Below are 23,188 nucleotides of genomic sequence, written 5' to 3' on the forward strand. Positions count from 1 at the left end.
AATGTGAAAATTATTAAAGGAAATACGCCTAGAAAACCAAAGGGAATAAGGGCAGAAAATGATATAAACATGGTCCATATTGATATTTGTGGGAAAATTAAATGCAAAAACTTTTAAAGGACATGAATATTTCATCACCTTCATTGATGATTACTCATAATATACATATAAATAAATGATTTCCAATTGAAGTGACACTCCAGAAATTTAGGGAATATAAGATGGAGGTAAATTTTGAGAAGTGGGTGGAGAATATAATTTGCTTAAACTTAAAAACTTTTGTAAGGATCATGGGATCTTAGGCAATAAAAACTCCTTTACGCACCCCACCTAAATGGTATGGCTGAAAGAACGAATCATAGTTTCAAAAAGCGCTAGGCGACACCCAGGCGGCCATGGGGGTCCGGGCTGCCCAACGCCTAAGTGTGAGCCCAAAACCTAAGCAGCCTACTTGAAAAAAAAAACAAAAAATGATGAGTGATGACTGATAATGATTAATCCGTAAGAATTTTGATAATCCATAAGACCATAATCCACATTTTCATACAATGCTAAAACAGTAAAAACATACAAGCATACACTGATAATCTGATACACTGTAGACTGTGCACACAAAAATTAGACAGTAGAAGTAGAAACTAAAAATAAGAAAAAGAAAATATACAAAAATTTAGAAAATATACAGTCTAGGACACAATAGTCAATACTCAAGACTCAACACAACAGTCATCAATCATCACTCAACACCAAGAGTCTTCAGTCATCATCATCAGAAGGAATAGGGTAAACTTCATCATATGCATCAGAATCGAGGCCATCATCATCAGAGTCATCTCCCTCTTCAATATAACGCTCGTCCTCCTCTTTCTTTTGAATCTGCCTCTTCCTCCACTTCTTCTACCTCCCTCATACCAATATGTACAGATGAGGCCCTAGGAGTCTTGACTGCTCTACCTTTTCTATCTTTTTGTGCTTCCCTGAACTCAAATATTGTATAATTTCCTCTCTGGTAGCCTCAAGAACATTTTTACACTGGGCAACATCTCCCTTAATACCGGCAAGGTGTTTTTTAAATCGATAAATGCCTCCATTAGTATCCTTTCCACAATAATTACATTTAATATGATTTTTGTCATTCGGATTCGTATTATAACCATACTTCCAACCCGGATCACCACTTCTAGAAGAACCTGAAGAAGATATTTCCATAGAACAAGGCTCATTTTCATCATTTTCTGATTCTTTTAAATTCAAAAGTTGTCTAATCTCATCCCGAATAGATTCAAGAACCTTTTTACTAGAAGCAATATTCCCTTTAATACTAGCAAGGTGTTTCTTGAATCGGTTAATACCCCTATTAGCATCTTTTTCACAAAAATTACACCTTATACGATGTTTATCATTTGGTTTTGGGTTATAAACATACTTCCAACCCGGATCACTTCTTCTAAAAGTAGCAAAAATAGATCTATTCAAATGACAAGGATTTTGTTCCTGTTTTTTTTTTACGAAACTCATATATTGCTTAATCTCCTCTCTGATAGCTTCAGGAACATTTTACAAAGGGCAACATCCCCCTGAATACCGGCAAGATATTTTTTAAACCGGTTTATGCCTCCTTTCGTATCTTTTTCACAAAATTGCATCTAATGCAATTTTTGTCATTTGGATTCGGGTTATATCCATATTTCCAGGCCGGATCTCCACTTCAACTAGATCATGAAGAAGGCATCTCAAAATACAAGTAATTTAAAAAATAAATTTTTGCACTTACTTTGATTGCTCCAACTCCAAACTCCCACCTCTGAGATGCTTTTTGGTGCTAAAATAATAAGAAACACCCTTTAATAGGATTATAAAACTCCAAAACTAAATTAAATCTACCTGGGTGATGTTGGATCCGTTTTCCGTAACTTTGAGAAATACTTCGATCCAATGAAAGTCACAAAATTTAGTTTTCCTGAGGTTTCTCCCTCTAAAATGGGTTCTTGTGGGTTTAGGTTTGAAAAGAACTTTAAACCCATCCTTTATATTTCAAAAAAAAATCAATACAACAAAAAAAAAAAAAAAAACTTATGCCCCTAAGCGGGGCGTCGGCCATGGGCGCCTGCCTAGCCGGGTTCCGTACCACTTAGGCGACCACCCAGGGACTGCCGCCCAATTTAGCCGCCAAGGATTGTACGACACAAGAAGCAAATGTATCTCACCAAAGTATTATTAGCCTCAACTTATATATTAAATAGAGAACCAAGTAAATCTACCAATATAACCCTTTCTAAAGTATGGTTTAACAGAAAACCTAACTCAGATTACATAAGATTGTGGGGTTGTCCAGCGCATGTACTCAACCCAAATAGAGAAAAGCTTGGATCCAAAACAATCAAATGCACTTTTATTGGATACTATAGTCACTCAAAAGACTATAGATTCAATGACTAAAGGTAAAAACCAAAAATTATAAAATACGAGAATAAGAAATGGGACAATATAGTAACTCTAGCGAGAACCTTAGAGGTATTGATCATTGCTCCTATGCTAAAGCTTAGGACAAGTAATGGGGAAACAAAGTGATCACATTACTTGGAAGACTACTATGGTATAATGTAGAACTTGATGGTGAGTCGTAAGCCTTAAAGAGGCTATGAGTTCAAGTGAGACATCCAATTAGATGGAGGCACTGAAAGATGAATAGAACTTGATTTTTAGGTAGTTTAGTAGGGGTTGGATCGCCTGTCCATGGTAGGAATGGAACCCAAGACACCATGTTTTGGTGCCCTACCACCTTGACGACCTAGCCTTGAGCCCATTCATGGATAAATATCACTCATTAATGAAAAATAAGACACAGATATTAAAGACCTACCAGAAGGCCAAAAAGCCATTAGTTGTAAATGGGTCTACACTATGCAATTGAACCCAGATGGAACAATCGATAGGTGTAAAACTAGACTAGTTGCTAGGGGTTCTACCCACATAGAAGGGATAGATTACAAAGAAACTTGCTCCCTTGTTGCTAGACAATCATCTATTAGAATTGTACTATAGCTAAGGATTATAACTTTAATATACATCAAATGGACATAAACATTGCATTCCTCAATAGTGACTTAGAAGAAGAGGTTTTATGAGACAACCGGAGGAACTTGAGTCCACAGGAAAAGAATACAAAGTGTGCAAATTAAAAAAATCCCTTTATAAACTCAAACATTCCTCAAGACAACATAATTGAACTTCAATGAGGCACAAAAGACCTACGGCTTTGTTAATACAAGTGCAGACCATTATGTATACATCCAAAGTAGGGGAGTAATTATCTCATTTGGTATTATATGTAGATGGCATTATTATTATAGATAGTGATCCTAAAGCTATTAAAGATACCAAAGAACGATTATTTTCACAATCTGAGATGAAAGACTTACGAGAATACGAGAATTAGAACACATTCTTGGTATGAAAATTACAGGAGATAGGAAGAGAGGACTACTATGCCTAAGTCAAGAATTGTATGGTAGAAAGATATTAATGAAGTTCTGAATGGATGAATCTAAACCAATTGGAAGCCCATAGGAGAAAAGGCACATAGTGTTTAAGTAAATGTATCCTAAGCCTAATAAAACGGAGGAGCTTATGGAAAAGATCCCTTATGCACAAGTAGTAGGTTATTTAAACTATTTGATGAACTGTAACTCTGTGACGAGCATATGCAGTGGGGGTTGCTAGTCGTTACACGATTAGCCTAGGCATGGGACATTGGACGCTTGTAAAGAAAGTCTTTCGATACCTTAAAAGGACAACCAGACATAGCCTAAGCAGTGGAGAGAGTAAGATAGAATTGCAAGATTATAGTGATGCTAATATGGTGGTAGAGAGGATACATTCAAATCCACATCTGGATGGCTTTTCACTTATGGAGGAGCATGTATATCTTGGGGCAATTGTATACAAAAAAATATATCACATTCAAGTATGGAGGCAAAGTACTATATGATGAGGCCAATGAAACAATTTATTTGAGAAAATTGCATAGTGAGATACTGTTGGCTAAATTTGAGAACAGTCCAACAATTGTAACCAAGTTCCAATAGCTATTTCCAAATACCTACACACCACAATATAACAAAATATGTTGATAGAATGTATCATTCTGTGTGAGAGTATGTGGAATGAAAAGATATGGTCATAGAGAGGTAACATATCTCCATATACATTTTATAATAGCTGCCCCTTGACTAAGGGAGTAAACATAAACACACATGAAAAGTGTGTAAGGGGTATGGGATTGAGATATATAGGCTTCTTGTGATGAACCTGTGATGAGCCTTAGTGGCGTTGCTATTGATTATGTGCCATGCTATGTGATTACCTCGTTGCCTGTGTGGCATAGCCACCTTTGAGGCAATGAAGCCTATGTGGCATGTATAAGCGCCCTCCAAGGGTAGTAGAGAATATCTTTGGATATTTATTAGTTCATTTAAGTGGCAAAATCCCTCCAAAGGCAAAATGTCACAAAACACCACCAACTAGCAGTCTTTCAACTCCAATTATCCACATTGCGAACGAGGCTAGACTGGATAGTTATAGTTGGCATGGCTCATTGAGCATAACCACCAGCTAGCAGTTTTTTTATTGCGTTCCAAATTGTGATGGCTAGCTCAGCTCTCCGTACAGTTAAGCATGACCTCTGCCTAGAAATCTTTTGACTCTGTGATGCTCACTGTGATGGCCAGAATGGACAACTATATGTGGCATGGGTTATTGAGCATGACCTCCAGCTGGTGTGTCTTGTTGACATTGCTTTCCACTCTATGATGGCTAGTTTGGATAATTTAAGGATCCTCTGGAATCATGGCATGATTCACTATTCCGATACTTCAATTTCAAAGAAAAAAAATATTCATTGTTACGATGGTTACTCACCTTTTCAGGTGGCAGAGACCCATTTCTTAAAGTGGTATACATTTCACGGTATGAGTGTCCCATAATCCGATGCATTTTGGAGGACAATAGCGAGAGAGAGAGAAAGAGAGAGCACTAATCTAGAAGCATATAGGTGAAGTTCATGATATGGTTGAAGAAAAATGCAATACATCAAGACCATTGAGTGTGGAAAGTGTGTGTTTGATCCATAGTTACCGGTAGCACCTATGTAGGGGGTCTACTTTTGCCCCGAAATCTCGATCCCACGCTTCAAGTGGCCGGATCTTGATTCCAAGCGCTTCCCTGCTTATTCGAATCTCGTATTCGGAGTTATGGGAACTCGATTCCTATTATTTGGGAACAAGGTCCCTACCAAGCGGGATCCAAATCCCCATGACCAAGATCATGGCCCCAATATCATTCGGAACCATGATTCCATCATACCAAGAACCGAGAATCCTATACCATGGGAGTGAGATGCACCTATAAAGTTTATTTTATCCATGTATAGTATTCGGTTTTCCTATTATTTGGGAACAAGGTCCCTACCAAGCGGGATCCAGATCCCCATGCCCAAGATCATGGCCCCAATATCATTCGGAATGATGATTCCAACATACCAAGAACCGAGTATCCTATACCATGGGAGTGAGATGCACCTATAAAGTTTATTTTATCCATGTATAGTATTCAGTTTTCCTCAAATTTTCTACAACACACGCATTTTGTAATGACACTTGTGTCCAATTTTAAAGACAGGAACTAAGGTAAGGACAGGATTGGAAGGAGGTTCAAAAGTTAGCTGTGTTGCAATTTTATTGTGAAGTGAGGTCACGATCGATACACTTCATTACAGTAAAAAGGATGTGTTACACAATCTGTTGATGTGTTGCACAATCGGTTAATGGTGCGTTTCCAACGAAATAAGATAATATTATGTACAAGTCTCCGAGTACAATTGGAATGGGTTGCACATTGTAAACTATAATTGTATTGTAATATTGAACTGATCATGTTGTGTCAATGTACCATCGTTATGTAGACGCTTCTCATCTCGGGTGAGATATGAAAGGGTAACAGTGGGTGGATGGCCATTGGTTGTGGCATGTTTATTGTTCATGTGTAAAGAAAATGAAACCAAATAGTGTTAAAGGACCTGTAACCCCCAACACTAAGAACTCACACCATCTTAAATACTCAATGACTTTTCTTGCCAATCTAAAGTTATCACTTAATCCTATAGGAAAAGGAAGGGAAAAAGAACAAAAAATGCAACCATATCTTCATATTCATGTTTGGGATCACATTCTTGGGCATTAGGGTTGATTAGAGCACAGTCTTGGTAGAAAATATGTATAACCCATAGCATTTCACTCCCCCCACTCTCTCGCCCACTTGCACTATCCACCCAAGAGCCCATTATTAACATACCAAAAAATGGAACTCACTCCCAATTTACAATATAATTGAAATAGTAAACTCTGGAAACCTTGAACCTAAGAATGGCACAACGTGATCCCTTATGGTAGGGAACCCGCTCCTGTCCATATAGAAATGCGCTCCCCAGAAGTCATGGAACTCATTCCCTTCCCTAGACCATGTACGGAGCTCACTCTGCCGTCTAGGAAACTTTAAGATAGACTTGCTCTGTGCTCCCATTCCCGTTCCCGAAACTCCCCACGTTCCCGTTCCTAGTAACTATGGTTTGATCCCATTGAATGGATGAATCATATGTGTGCATAGAGTTGTTGTTGTGTTGATAGAATTGTTGTTTGAGAATGTACAGCTCAAACAACTTATACATAGCTACTAAAGTTTTGTTTAAAGGTTTTACAAATATTTTAAAACGAGTGGGGGAAAGTTAAAGAAAATGAATTGTTTATAAAATATTGGAAAAACAAAAGAGCCCATTTTTATTTGTTTTTTCCTTTTCTTTTCTACCCCACTTGAAAGTGTTTCAAAAAGTGAAACAAATAAAATAAGAAGGCAGCCACATGAGATGAGGGACAAATAGCTATTGAAAGGTACCACTTGGCCATTCTCTTTCTGAAAGTGTCTCCTTTATCTTCTCGTTTAAAGTGGCCAAATATTGGAAGGGTCAAGGCACCTTGCATGAGTTCCTTTCTCTCTCTAAAACCTCTTTCTCTCTCTTATGTCCTGGTGAGCTGGGTATAGGGACGTGCCTCTCATCTCTGTGAGAGCTCTTTAGTATCACAGGATGAATTATAGCACCATATTCCCCGATTCACCTCTTTCTCTCCCTAGATTACTTCCTAACATTTGTTCTCCAGCAAGCTTCTCTTCTCTCTCATGAGCTCTACCCATGGCAAGCTCTTTCTCAACAAGTTTCTCTCGCTAGGAAAGCAACAAAACAGGGCATGAAAGTCTCCACAAATTTGGTGAGTTTTGCTCATCTTTTGCATTTAAAATATTACTTAAAGTTGTGTAAAAGTTGCATGAGCAAGGAGAAACTCATCGGGTAGCATTCTTAGTTATTTGAAATGGTTTACATGGAGTTCTGATTTAAACACTCTTGCTTGAAATTTGCTTTAGGTTGATGAGAACTCTTGGATAGTTGGATGATGTTCACAACAATCATAATTGATTTTGAGTTTTGATTTTTTTTTACGTATCACATGACTGTGATCCTAATGCATGATGTTTTTAAATGGTTAATGAAATTTGCAGCAAGCTATAGTGATTGATTTTGATATTAAATGAAGGTTGCATGTCAACTATTTGATGATTTTCCTAGTTTAGCTGGACTATCAGTTTACATGCTAATATAGCTCTATTTCCTTTTTAAAAACCAAAAGATCCGTTGTATTGGGCCAGAGCATTTCTCGGATTTGTACTTAAAAGGGCATCCCTCCTGGGAATTCCTTTGCTTAATAACATTTCTTGGACACCTATACTATAACAGGCGAATCAGAAGACCTTGAAACCAAGATATCACATATATTGCTCTAGAAGGCCTTTCCTATTGATGCAATAGTCCTTAAAGATGCCATAATTGATGATGAATGGGTTTGTACTTACAATATTTGGATTTCACAGATAGTGTTTTGAATTTGTTAATATTGTTTGCATTTTAATCTAATAAGCTCTTCGCACACAACAATGAGGTTACAAGGCTTTGAACATAGGCAACAATTTATGTGCTAAATTGTTTAAGATGTATTTGACAGACCATTCAAGAATATTGGAGATCTAATGAACTGGTGGAGATGAAACTAATTCATACACTTATCTAGGATGAAATGATAGATGACAAAGCTTTGAAATTTTCACAGCATTTTATGTAGCAAAATATAGCCTGTGAGCATTTTCTCATCAGTTTTACGTAGTAAAATATAGCTTGTAAGCATATTGTGCATATTGTACATGTCCCTTATTTCACACCAATCGACAATTGCAATGATCAATAGAAAATATTTTTTAGAATAACCATATCTATAAAAGAACAACTGAATGCTAGAATAGAAGACCCAACTAAAGTAAATCATCAACAATATATATATATATATATAGAGAGAGAGAGAGAGAGTCTAAGTTATCCACTAACTGAATGGAGAATTATCTGAACTGTCTACTTGTATCTACTGCTATGGGTGGTATGCCCAAAAAGCCTCATTCAATTGACAAATTTTAACACCTAATATATGAAATTTGTAATGAATGATTCCCAAAATCTAAAGCTGCTAATTTTAGCAGACAAAGGAAACTGAAATGAACCACTAATCCAAACAGGCGAGCAAACAACGGTTTGTATCTTCTAGGCTCTAAATTTCAGATCTCCTATGTTCCAAGGCTCCCAGTTTTTTAGGGAAACTGCATGGGAAATGATGGAATGTCCCCCTGAGACATTTTCTTGTGATTTATTGAGATCAACTTTCATATTTTTCAATCATGGGTTATAACTTCCACTCAAGAAGTAGCTTTTTTTCAATAAAAAAAAAAATAATAAAGCCAAAAACAGCATGTCTAAATGTAGTGATCACTACATAAGCTCAAACTTCATGCACCAAAACATTACCTTTGAGATCCCTGTAGATTCTTAAGTTCAGCAATAAATCGAGCAAAGCACCGGATCCCATTCCCACACATCTAAAAGCATAAGAAAATGAGAGAAAAGAAAGTGGTCATAAAGAGATAGCATGGACTAACATCATTAAAGAAATAAAATCAGTATAATCGCTTGAAAGGGAAAGGAATATAATGTATAAGCATATGACGCCCCCAACCTCATAAGAATTACCACTAACACCACACAATATGTCAAGGCAAGCAGCCTATTATAGACCCTTTCAGATCATGCCATGGTTTAAGACAAGGGAAAAAATATGGTAAGCTTGTGAGCTCAGCATATACAAGTTTGCTCAAGGTTCGAACACCTAGCGAGGGGATTCGTTAGACTTTGAAATTTTTTTAAGTTAGTAATCCCTTGCATTGTGGATGAAAAAAAAAAAAGAAGAAGAAGAAAAATATTATAAGCACTAAAAACCCTAGATCTAATCATCCAAGCAACTTATGGTCTAGCACCATTCTTGGAGCAGGAATTTATTTGGAGCGTTTCCTAAGCTCCAATATTTTTGTCCTTTTTTGGATTGATCATAGAGATGGATAAGGATGATTTGAGATTTTTGGGGAAAAACTAACTCAACTAGCTAGGTGCTCAGCCCTCAGGCCAACTTGACACTTTCAGCTCATGGGCTAACCAAATCTCTTCGCTTAAGAAAAAGCATATATATTGCAGGCACAACCTTTTCCCAATACCTGCAATAGACTGCAATTACAGGTCGATACTTGGCATACTTGAAATTTAGGTTGCAGACTATCAAACTTCACCATTACCAATTATAAGCATTAGGAGACCTCTCAAAACAAGACATGTTGATACTAAACAAACTTGAAATGTTAGTTGTTTCCTAGTGAGTTCTTAAATGGAACCGAGTTAATCGATGCAAAAGAGAGAGAAGACGACCTATTGATCTTAAAAGAGAAAAAGAAAGTTAAGCAAAAATGCACATGTCAAATTACAGTAGATAGTTAACAGATAGACACATGCCAATGAGCACATACACAATTCACAAAAAGGTCTAGATTGCCATAATACATAAAACTCTAGATTGCCATAATACATAAAACTATGTAAATCACAATATCTTACTGGATTCTTGCCTAGGATAATATAAATACAACATAAGTAATAACAGGAGAGAGAGAGTGTGTGTGTGCGTGTGTGCGCTTTGGACTGAACCTCTGGCTCACTGCCATCGGAATTGAATATACGCATGGAGTAATCCGTTCCGTCAACGCCGGGCATCACAAATATCACACCATCAGCCCCAACTCCAAAGTTTCTATCACAGAGCTTCACCGCCTGCTCTGGGGTCACCATGGGCTCCATAGAATCTCTATTATCAACCTGATCACGAAAGCATGGACAACAAAAACTTCATTTCTCTACAAATAAGAACAAAGCAAAGTAAAAACCCCAAAAAGAAAAAATATTTCGCAGGAAATTACCATTGTTAAACTTCAATTCAAGAAAATCAAAGAAAAACCCAAAAGACAAGGTTCATTCTTTATTCTTTTTCTTTTACTCTTTTGTCAGAAAACTCACCATGATGAAATCGTTGCCCAGGCCATGATACTTTGCAAAATGCAGGAACCCACAGTCTTCATTTTTGGATTTTTCCTCAGTGGTTTCAACACCAAGTATCGAAGGAGCTGATGGGGTAATGAGGGCTCTGATGCAAGGTAGAAATGGCGCGGCTCTGAAACGAAGGTTAGGGTTTCGGGGTAGTAGAAAAAGTGATTTTGGAGTGGGTTTTGTGCAGAAGAGGTTAGAGGAAGTGGAAGAGGAGGATGCAGACATGGCCATGGCGGCTCTGAGTGCAAGGCTTGCTCTACTGCGACTTCCAATTTCACATGTTTGAGAGAAGACCCAAGTTTTTAAGCGCGTTGTCATTGGGAATGGCCCCAGCAAAGGTCCAATCCGGGACCATCCTAGTGCTGGGCCGGGTTGGGCTGCTTTGTAAGGTTGCCCCGGCCTACACCGATTTTGATTCGGCTGAAATTTAGTAGGCCTTTCGTTCAAATGCTCACAATTAAACTTAATCATTCGATGTGAAATTAGAAGGTGGAATTTACTTCATTGACCAACCACAAATTTCAAAATAAATTTTCTTGAACTTTATAAAAGCAGTCAAATTTCATATTATAAATAATTGTGATCTCCTTCTATAAAAGTAAATCGTCTCATTATATTCAGTCCCATTTTAGTTTGGACTCGGTTTTGGTGAGTCAGCCGACTCACTATGGTTCCTTGTTTATCTCATGTCCATCTCTAAGATGGGTGTCCAAAAATGTTACATCCACTAAAAGTTAAAATCGACGGTGAAAAAAATAATTCTAAGTTTTATATTTTTTGAAAAGGAAAAATTCCAAACTTTGATCATTATCATGGTTGAGATTGTCAAACTCCAAAATTTTAGATGGAAAATTCATCTTTGAGATATGTTTTGTAGGGAGACCTCACAAAAATAGTGTGCATCGGCGAACTCACCAAATCTTTTCCTTTTAGTTTTGGGAGCGGTTTGTATCTTTTAGTTTTGGGTGCGGTTTGTATAGAGTCATGGTTCTAAACAATCAAATTTGAGCCCACCTTCAAATAGTGTCGACTGGGAAAGTTTTGTGATAGCTGTAAATTATATTTTCATTTTTAGGTATAAAATTTAAAGCTTCAAAAATATTGTAGATCGATAAGATCTATGAAGACTTGAAAATCTTAAAAATTGACAATTGAAAATACGCTACAAGATGCACAATTTTCAAAACTTGAAATTCATTTTTTTCTCATGTCCATGCATCTTGATATCGAGATGATTAATTTGACGATATTCGAATATCAAAACAACCTTTCCTAATGAATGTTTTGAAGTAGGCTCCAATTTGATTGTTTAGAGCGTAGGCTCTATATAAACTTTTCCCTTTAGTTTTTTAGAAGTGGGATCGTGTATGGATAATTTTTTATGCTTTATTACAAGGTCATATCTTTCCAAAAATTATACGGAGACCGCCTGCACCTCGTGGTCCTTTTCTTTTACTAAATTGTTCGTCTATTGCATTTATAACACCAAATACGTGAGAAATTCTAAAAAATATGGTCATCTCCATTAATAATGACATGATTAGTACTACCAACATCAAACAATATGTTGTTGGTATTTGTAATACTGGATAGCTCCACTTATAAAAAATAATTTTACTCAAGCGTGTCTGATATTAATAATAATGAACAGCCTTGCTTGATGTTTTCAATGTCGAACAACTCAACATTTTAAGCAATCCAATATTAGAAATATCATACTTATTATAAGTAATTAGTATTATTTAAATTATTACTAATGAATTGGTATAATAGAATTTGTGTGATGTAATTAATTTTATTTATTTATTTATTGTATTTGTATTTCAATTTATTCTTTAATAAACTTTATTGAAATAGAATTTATCATAATAGAATATTTATCTATTCTTGAATATTTAGTATATAGCGATATTTAATTAGATTTTCTATGTGCATTTTATTTTATTTTAAAAAAAATTATTATTAGAATATAAAACTACATATAAAATAATAGAATGGTTCAATAGAAATGTAAAATAGATAAAAAAAATAGAATATAAATAAATTAGAAATTTAGAAATAGAAAATTATAAATAAAAAAATTAAAAACTAAGTAAAAGATAAAAGATGATCTATTGAAAAATAAAAACAACAATAAATTAAAAAATAATTACATTACATAAATTCTATTATACTAATAAATTAATAGAAATTTAAATAATTCTAATTACTTATACTAAATTCGATTTTTCTAACATAGGATAGTATAGGATGTTGCCTAAAGTTAGTAACAACCACCCTAGCCTTAAGATATTAAATACAACAATTTAAGGTGTTGCAAGAGTAAGTAAAAAATCGTATTGGCCTTTAAGCCAGTTCAATGGCACTACCGTAACCACCTGACTTTACATCCAATTACCAAAAGCGATTGGTACTTCGTTTTACCTAAGGTAAACCATCTTTATTGGATATTTTTCTTAAATTATATATTATTTTTTCTTATAATTTAGACATAATACTTTTAATTTAGATAAAATATTTCTTATATATATGTATTACAATTTTCCCCATCTGTGTCTCTAGTGGATAGAACTCAATTCTCTCTCCCCCACTAACCCACTATTAAGCTCTCTCTCTCTCTCCCTCTCTCTCTAGCTAATCCTATTATCATCTCTTTACATAAATCCAAATCGTGACTCTCTCTACATAAATTCATCTTACTTCTCTCTCCCTCTCTCACTCTAAAATAGATCCTTCTTGCTGCACAAACAAATTGTTTTTCTCTCCCTATGGCTTTCTATCTAAATAACTAAGAGAAAGGTTTCTATACTTCTCCTACAGCATAGAAGATTTATGTTTCCCCTACCATCCAACTGTCCAATTTTGATCAAAAGAGTCACTCACCATTTGATCTTAGATCCGATGTCTCAAAGTATTTTATTTTTTATTTTTTTTATACAATTCGTATGAACATGAAAGTTGGTACATGATATCTTCTCATTGGGGCACACCTATAAAAATATTAAAAATAATTTTTTGATAAATATAATGACCAAAATCCCCCTTGAAACCTTCAGGGGTATTTGGATTATTTTATTTTATTGGAAATATTTTTTTAGATTTTTTGCTACTGTGAGTTTAATAGAGGATTGGACGAAAATAAATTGGTGTCAAAATAATTTATATAGAAAAATTTAAAAAAAAATAGTGTAGAGACGTGACATTGTGATTGGGGCAATCTTAGCCCTCCATTCAGAATGGACGGTTGGATAAGGGAAAATATAAGTTTTATGTTGTCGGGGAACCATAGAAAGCTTGCCTAGTAACTAATCCTACTCTATAGTGGGCAAGTTGGCATATTGTTAGCCTTTTTTTAGTTTAGAAGAGAGAGAGACTAGTAGTATTGACTTCCATTACCATTAACAGCTTTAAAAACCAATTACTAATTAAAATACGGGTAAGGGCTTGTCATCCCCATTGAATTACCTAAGAAAAAAAAAAAAAAAAAAGTGGAAGACACCCAAAGAAGGGCAAATTTTGAATTAAAATAGGCTTTATAAGGGTTCGGAGTTTCCCCTAACTTGTCTTTGTTAAGCCCCTCTTAGATCACAAGCTTATATGTGGCTGGGTAGGTTTTTGGAACCTTATATTCTATGATTGTGCTCCTAAGAGGCCTGCCCTATACAAAATACCAAGTATCGAGGGCATATAATTTGGATAAGCATCCATGCTGGTTCATGTCTCCTAAGTAGACTTTCACTTTGCCATAATTGAATGAATCATTGAGGAGAAGAATGAAATATTGATTGGCCATCACCGAATACTTAATTAAGGAATAGTTTTAGTATTTATCTCTTACCGTCTTGATCTCAAACTCATATAGTTTAGATAAAGACTTTATACTGGGCCCACACTATACCTCGAACCCAATCCCCCATATTCACTTGTACCAGATCTTTCTTTTTCTTGAGTATACCTGTATCAAGTCTTTCTTTTTCTTGAGTAGATTATAAAAACTTGGCTCATACTTCTCATGACGAAAAAGTTTTAACTCATATTTCTCATAAGAAAAAAGTTTATGTAAGATCGCAACCTTATACTATTGAAGTAAGGTGCACATAAAAAATCCTCTAGAAGAGACTTCGTACAGAGGGCAATTTGATAGCACTGCTTGCGCACTTGTTTGGGGAAACATGGGGCAAATAGTAGGGTGCACAATTGTACACTAGCCGCTATAATTGCGAGCAAAAACATGGCACGAATCGCACACATTGAGTTGAGCTCCCACGGTGCGCATGTGCACTAAACTTCATATAGAGGGCAATTTGGTGGTAATTCTTCTGCATGTGTTTGGGGGAACTAGGGAGAAATTGTAGGGTGCGCCATAAGCTGCCACAATTTGCACGTAGAAAAAGGGCACGGTTTTCGCGCGAATCGCACGCGTTGAATTGAGTGCGTGCAGTACAGATGTGCACTAAACTTCGAACGGATGGCAATTTGGTGGCACTTCGTCCGCACGGGTTTGGCGGAGTGTGGGGCAAATAGTAGGGTGCAAAATTGTTCGCAAGATACCATAATTGTGCACAAAAAAATGGCACAATTTTTGCGCGAATCACACGCATCGAGTTGAGCGCGCGACGTGCACATGTGCACTAAACTTCATACGGAGGGCAATTTGGTGGTACTTCTTGCGCATTTATTTGGGGGAATGTGGGGCAAATAGTCAGGTGCACAATTTTGCACAAGCCGCCACAATTGACAACAAAAAAAAGGTACGGTTGTCCCGTGAATCGCACGCATTCAGTTATGTGCGCGCGGTGCGCAAGTGCTCTAAACTTTGTACAGAAAGCAATTTGGTGGCACTTCTTGCGCACGTATCTGATGGAACGTAGGGAAAATAGTTGGGCGGAAAATTATGCACAAGCCGCCACAATTGCGCGGAAAAAAATAGGACAGTTTTTGCCCGAATCGCACGCGTTGAGTTGAGCGCGCGCGGTTCGCATGTGCACTAAACTTTGTACGGAGGGCAATTTGGTAGTACTACTTGAGTCCTTGTTTGGGGAAACGTGGGCCATTATGGTAGGATGCACAATTGTGCACTAGCCGCTACAATTGTGCGCAAAAAACGGCACGATTTTAGCGTGAATCGCACACGTTGAGTTGAGCTCGCGCGGTATGCATGTGAACTAAACTTCATACGGAGGGCAATTTGGTGGCAGTTCTTGCGCATGTGTTTGAAGGAACCAGGGAAAAATTGTAGGGTGCATCACAAGCTGCCACAATTGCACTCAAAAAAGGGCACGCATTGAAGAACCCTCCAACTGATTATCTCGACCTTGAGATGTGTGAATATAAAGAAAGAAAAAAAGAATTTCAAATATTAAAAATAATATATATTATAATAAGTTATGTGGACCGTCTATTTTTTATCTTTTTAAGTACTTATAGATCTGCTTGCGCTGTGCTATTTTAAAACTTTTAACTTCAAACCTCAACTTTCTCATAAATCTATACTCGTATATACCAAAAGTGAAGTCCGAATATATCATACCTTTAAGATGATACTTTTACTCCAAAAACAACTATGACTATACACAACTTTAGCATAAAATACTAGTTGACATTTGCTCTAATCCTTTTCAGCCAGTGTTCGAAATTTCATCGATCCGGATCAAAATAGCCCGATTCTGATCGGATATCGTCCAAAGCGATCCTAATCCAGTAATATATCAAGATCCAAAAAAATCAGATTTTTTATATTATTTTAATATAAAATATAATTTTGTCACATGTCTCTACCACAAGTACCTAATACCTACAAACCACCACCATAATGCCATAATGTGCCAATGTTTATTTTATTTTAATATGAATTTTCTTCCACATCGATCAGTACCTTCTAGTACCCTATGAACCACCACCATAATGTGCCAATACTTTATTTTGATATGAATTTTCTTCCACATTGACCAGTAGTAAAATGACTTGAGAACCAAGCTAAGTCTTGTCAAAGCCCTCGTTGTTGAGGGCTTTTTGCTGTTCCCTCTCCAACTTTTTGACACTACAAAGCCCTCAATAACAAGGGCTTTGACCTTGCTACCACTGGCTTTGCTCGTTACCACCTCTGCCATAGTCGCGAGAAGATGTGTAGCCATCAAAGCACTCATGACTATGGCAGAGGTTGCTCGTTGCTAGAGTGCTTTATCGGTTACCAGAAATGAAGTTCGTTCCTTTTTGAATCTTCACTTCAGTCAATGATTCAAAGACGTCTTTTCCTTTTCCTCGATCTTGATTCACATACAAATTTTGGAATTGTGATACCTGTTGAACCAGAGATATCCGGATTCTCATGGGTATCACAGAATTACTCAGGTACCAGATCAATAGGTTCGGCAAATTTGTATAGCTTCTTCTATTTCTCGATAAAAAGAAATATGATCAACAGTGGTTCGAATGTATGTACAAACGATTTCTTTTTTTACACTTTTTACAATTCGATAGTGCTTGTGAATCTCATGGTATATACCCAAAGATTCATATTGAACTTCAATAGCCATTTATTGAGGCAATCACGCATTGATCTAATCGCCACCGAAGCCACAAAGGACTATATAAGTCGATTCGTTTCTGATGATAAGCTCCAAGCGCATCATAGGAACTACAAAAAGAAGGTTCTTTCTCTTTTGTATACTTAAAGTTATTATCGTCGACTATTTCTTTTTGATAGTTTATGTGGTTACATGGATTATACCTATTGGTACAAATACCTCGACGATTCCCAATTGTTAGTACATAGAGGCCAATAAGCGTATCTTGAGTTGGTACAAAAATAGGATCTCCAATAGCTGGAGACAAGAGATTCCTATGAGAAAACATAAGTAAACGGGCTTTTGCTTGAGCTTCCAAAGACAAAGGTACATGAACAGCCCCCATCGAAGTCTGTATTGAATCCCTTACGAACTAATGGATGTAAACAAATAGCACATCCCTCCACTAGAATAGGTTGGAACGCCTGTATGGTTAATCTATGCAAAGTAGGTTCTCTATTCAACAATAAAGGATGTCATTCCATAACTTTTTGAAGTATTTCCCAGGTTCTTTTTACCTAATTTGAATTTAGCAATTCCTATGTTGAAAGCAACATATTGTCTGATTAGACCACGAATTACAAATGTCTGAAAGAGCTTTATTGCGGGGTAATCCACATTGATGTAATGAAAGCGAAGGGCCCACCACAATGATAGAATGACTCGAATAATCGACCCATTTACCAAGTTGAGTCTCGCGAAATCTTCCCTCTTTGCCATCAATTACATCTGAAAAAGACTTGTAAACTTTATTGTGACCGTCCCTCATTGGTTGTCCGCAGATTCCATTATCAAGAAGTGTATCTACGGCTTCTTGTAGTAATTTTTTCTGACACATCACTGATTCCCCTAGCGTAGATCTACTTGTTGTTAATGGATCAATAAGAGTCTTATTCTTATAGATAATTCTTCTATAGAGTTCATTAATATCCGAACTCATTGGTTTACCCCCATCTATCTGAATGATTGGCCTCAACTCGAGAGGAAGAACTGGTAATAGGCACAAAACCATCCGTTCTGGTTATACATTTGAAGAAGATGCTTAGCCAATTCCATGAGTCTAACCAAAAAATCCTTTCTTCTTACGCTTTTTTTATCTTCCCATTCATTCCCAGTGGATCTTTCTTCCCCCAATTTCTTCCATTCTACCAATGAACAATCTGTATTCGCAAATCCGGATCGGCTAATTGTTCTCTGATAACACCTGCTCCAGTAGATCTTTCTTGATTTCTAAATAGATTGAAGCATTGGGTAGTAAAAAAAGGTGGGATGCTGTATTTTCGGGATTGGATTTCATATTCGAATGAACCTCGTAATCGTAAGAAAGTGGGCTTTTTAGTTATGGGCCTAGCAAAAGAAAAATTGGGATAAGTTCCTATAGCCCACAAAATCGGAAATGAAGGTTTCTTCCCATCTGGCTCAAGTAGTTGTACCAAATAAAGGGGTTCTCACTCCAAAATTTTACTCTAGATAAATCCCAAAACTACTCCTTACTCAAGTTCTCGGTGAGGGCCAATCATTATTTCATTGATAAAGCTAGACTTCTCCTCAATGACTCATTAAATTACCGCCTAAGTGGAATTATTGAGTAGTCTCCTTCACTTCGAATGATAAATTCTCTTAAATTTAAAGAAGACTAGGGCTATTAGGGATTTACTTGTCTATGTATCATTCCATTCGATCTTTTAGGTCCCTACTTCGCCTCGACAGTTATGCCATGGTGTCCCTTGAAGTGAAGCATATATGTGACGGATAGACTCTTGTAACCATGTAATATCTGCTTCTTTGAATAGAATCTCTTTCTAAACTAAAAGAAATACAATGGCTAGTTCTAGTTCCACAAAAGATGTTTTTTTAACTAGATACAACTAGAATTCCCTATTGGTTGATCCACTATGGAATCGACCATAGATCAATTCCTCTTTCATTTGGAAGTCTTGAATAGACCTAGAATTCTGAGCTTTATGTTACTTCTCCTAAGAGACATGTCAGAGCTAGAGGCATCCCAATTGGATTGAACGGGATGACAATTTTTCATTCTGAACCTGTAGAATTATAATTTCGATCAAATCACACATCACAGTATACCAGGTCTTCTAATTTTTTAAGAGGTCTATCTGAAAGATTTGCAATATAACTTGGAAGACGTTTCAAATACCACACATGAGTCACTGGACATGCCAGTTTGATGTATCCCATTTGATATCTTCGTATCCGAGAATCAGCAGATTCAACTCTGCATTGTTCACAAAATTTCGGGGCTTCTTTTTTATCCTCGATGACTCGGTAATTTCCACAAGTACAAATTCCACTTTTTAGAGGCCCAAAGATTCTTTTACAAAACAATCCATCTTTTTCCGGTTTATTGCTATTGTAATGAAAAGTATAGGTTTTGTCACTTCTCCAACCATCTATCCATTAGGAAGGATTTTGTTGGCCCAAACAATTCTTTGTTGAGGAGAAATTAATCCAATTGGAAGTTGTTGATGTTTATATCGGTCGATCATAAAAGAAAAATTCTGATTCATTCCGACCTTCCTATTAATCTGGAAGTTCTTCTCAGATACAAGGAAATGCTTCAGTTCCAGAGCCAAAGATCGTAGTTCTCGAACGAGCAATCAAAAAGATTCTGAAGCACCCTCAAGTTTAGGTATTGTTCCTACAACGATCGTGGTACCAAGTAGTTCATGACGAGCTCTAATAAGGTCGGATTTATAAGTAAGCATCTCTTGTAAAATATGAGCAACACCAAATCCCTTTAGATCCCAGACTTCCATTTCTCCTACTCGTTGTCCCCCTTGCTTGGCGCTTCCTCTATGGGGTTGTTGTGTAACAAGTGCATAATCTCCACTGGAACGTCCATGGATTTTATCATCTACTTGATGAATTAATTTCAGCATATAGGACTTTCCTATTATAACAGGTCGTTCAAAAGGATCTCTTATTCTTCCATCAAATATTCTGCTTTTTCCAGGATACTCGAGTTCAAATACCCATGGATTTGCTGTTTGCTTACTGGCTTCATATAATTCAGGAAACACTAGTTTTCTCGAAGCCTCTTGCTCATATCTCTCATCAAAGGGTGTTATTCTATAATGTCTGTCCAGCGGATCTCTCGCTAACCCCAGCGAGCATTCAAACATCTGTCCCACATTCATTCGTGAAGGTACTCCTAATGGGTTGAAGACCATATCAACTGGTGTTCCATCTTGCAAAGGCATATCTTGTCTAGGCAAAATTTAGGAAGTGATACCCTCATTTATAGCCAGGCGACTTTATCACCCACTTTGATTTCACGTTTTTGTGAAATATATACACGAATTTTTTTTGAATTATAACTGGAAACCCCCTTTTTTCTGGATCCATCTCACATAAAAAACTTGACCTCTTCCACCTATAGGTAGTTTTAGACAAGTTTCCTTTGCAATGGATACTTGAATTCCAAGTATGACTTGTAATAATATATCTTCCAGGGCATACGATGTTTCTTTCGCTGTCTGAGGCGTCAATTTACCTACTAAAACATCACCTGTTTCCACCCAAGATCCGAGCATCACAATTCCATTTATGTCTGAATTACGGAGCAAATGAGCTTCTAAATGAGATATTTTGTTAGTGATCTTTTCAGGGCATGGCATGTCACATGAGTCTAAATCTCATATTTCCGGATGTGAAACGAAGTCTAAATATCTCCATATACCAGACGTTCGCTAATTAGTACTGCATCTTAAAAAATGTAGCCTTCCCATGGCACATGAGCTACTAATATGTTTTTTCCCAAAGCGAGTTTCCCACCAACTGTAGGCGCACCATCCGCTAAGACTTGTCCCTTTTTAACATATTTATCTAAATGAACCAGAGGTTTTTGATGCATACAAGTCTTTTTGTTGGAACGCTGATACATAAGCAATGGAATGCTAAAAGGATCTTTTTAGTCTCGGTATAAATGACCTTTCCCTCATGTTGGGCTATAGCTGAACCCTCCGAATCTAAAGCCGCCGCTTGGCGCTCCAACCTAGTTCCAACAATGCATTTCTCGGACTGAGAAAGTGGAACTGCTTGACGCTACATATTAGAACTCATTAAAGCTCGATTCGCATCATTATGTTCGATAAAAGGAATGAGGGGAGCTCCAATAGAAAAATATTGGAGGTCTTCGAAGATCAAGATGTTCCCATGCAATAGTCACAAATTCTTGACGATATCGGGCTAGAACGACCTGTTCGTCTAGAATATCATGATTGAAGGCCAAAGAATTTCCTACTACTACCATTACCATATAGTATTCATCTCTCCTTAGTGATAAATAAACCATCTATTCCTCTTTTGATATATCAGATATTTCATCAAACGGACTTTGTACAGATCCCCAATTAGCGATCCTTGCATGAATAGCTAAGGATCCGATAAGTCCAACATTGATTCCTTCGGCCATGTCAATTGGGCAAATACGTCCATAGTGACTAGGATGGATATATCATATGCGAAAACTAGCAGTTCGCCCTGTTAATCCTCCATACTAGATTTTCGCCCATGAATTATTTGTGTCAATGGATTAGTTCGATCCAAAACTTGAGATAAAGGGTGTAGACCGAAAAACGATTCATAAGTGGTTGTTAATGGAGTTGAAGTTACCAAATTTTGAGGAGTCGGTATAAATTTATGCCTGATTGCTTCCCTGGAACCACATTTTCCAAATGAACCAGAGCTAATTCGAATTGGTCCTGTAACAGATCTGCTACAAAATGAATACGTTTCTGTTTCAAGTGATTCATATTGTCAAGTGTACCCATTCCAAATTTCATTCCGGTCAAATGATCTGTAGCAGCCAATACGTCTCGTGGCAACAAAAATGTATCGTTCTGAGGTATATCAATATTCAATCTCTGGTTCATATTTTGTCGACCAATCCTTCCTAATTCACATCTTTGTTGAAAAAATCTCTTTTGTAATTCCTTACAGAGGGACTCAGAAAATACCGGATCCCCTCCTACACAAGAAAAGTGTTCATAAAACTCCAAAATAGCATTTTCCTACGACCCAATTTTCTTTTTCTCTTTCTCATTCGGGAAATACAAGAAAATTTCGGGGTAGGAAACATTATAGAGAATTTCTCTTAGATTCGAACCCATGTAGAACTAGAATAGAAATTTTTTGTTTTCTGCTCACACGGGCCCATATCCTTGCTTTTCTATCGATCTCTAATTCTGATCTTCCTCCCCGATCTGATATTTTGGTGCCGATATAAATAGAAATCCTGTTATGCTCCAATTCTGAATAAATACCGGGATTTTGCAATCTTTGATTGATCACAATTATGTATATTCCATTTACTACAAATGTTTCCAGAGAATTCATTAGAGGAATGTTTCCAATAAATACGGTAAGCCAGGGCAGGTTGCTTGCTTCCAAGCGCTTGCTTGCACGAAGGACCCGATCAGACCCCTTCTTAATGACTTAGAGCGTTATGGCTTTTGATGCTCCACTACGAGCTAAGAGGCGTGTCGAAAGAACTATGAACTTTGTTCATTTCTTTCTTCAATCATTCATTCGATAGGCGTGATTCTCCGGAGGCAGGACACATGCTGTTCACTCGGCCTATTGGAATAGAAGGATTTTTGATGCCCTGCTTTGCTCTCACGTTCATATACAAGACCCATGGGGAAGAGGACCGAAAGGAACCTTAGTGGCTGCGAAACAGAAATTCTGCGGAGAATCAAAATGGGCAGATTCATAAGAAGCAAAAAATGGGGACAGAGTCAACCTAACCGCTTACCTTTTCGTAAGCCACGCACTTCAGGCCAGCCCTTGCTATAACCAACCTCACTAATCCCACTCAATCTTTTACTTCGATGTATCGTACTCTCTCGACTAGGTCATCATAATTGAATACTGCTCAATCTTTCCGAAGTAAGAGATTCCACTCGCTGCTCGCTGAAGCTCACTTTTTCTCAGCCACTAGTGGCTTATGTAGTGGTCGGCATTCCTACGTGCTCCTCCTTGCCTTGCCCCCCCCTACTTAAGATTCAAACGGTAACCAACGAGC

At 37.0% G+C, this 23,188-nt stretch overlaps 1 protein-coding gene across 13 annotated transcripts in view; it reads right to left on the reverse strand.

The window, feature by feature from the left end:
* The window catches only part of LOC18434147 (diaminopimelate epimerase family protein), a 31,853-nt gene extending 21,001 nt beyond the window's left edge, over positions 1 to 10,852 (reverse strand). For all 13 annotated transcript variants that reach the window (XR_016061292.1, XR_016061291.1, XR_016061298.1 and 10 more), the window contains exons 1-3: positions 10,547 to 10,852; positions 10,181 to 10,348; positions 8,957 to 9,027 (exon numbers count right to left, since the gene is read on the reverse strand). Coding sequence is in view for 4 of the 13 variants with exons in the window: in XM_088874535.1 (XP_088730661.1) it covers positions 8,957 to 9,027; positions 10,181 to 10,348; positions 10,547 to 10,807 (500 nt within the window). In the remaining 9 variants the exon portion in view is untranslated. The remainder of the gene's footprint in view (positions 1 to 8,956; positions 9,028 to 10,180; positions 10,349 to 10,546) is intronic.
* Positions 10,853 to 23,188: the final 12,336 nt, after the last annotated feature.

This window comes from Amborella trichopoda, chromosome 8, assembly GCF_054954075.1.
Source record: "Amborella trichopoda isolate Santa Cruz 75 chromosome 8, AtrichopodaSantaCruz75HAP2 v2.0, whole genome shotgun sequence".
NCBI lineage: Eukaryota > Viridiplantae > Streptophyta > Magnoliopsida > Amborellales > Amborellaceae > Amborella > Amborella trichopoda.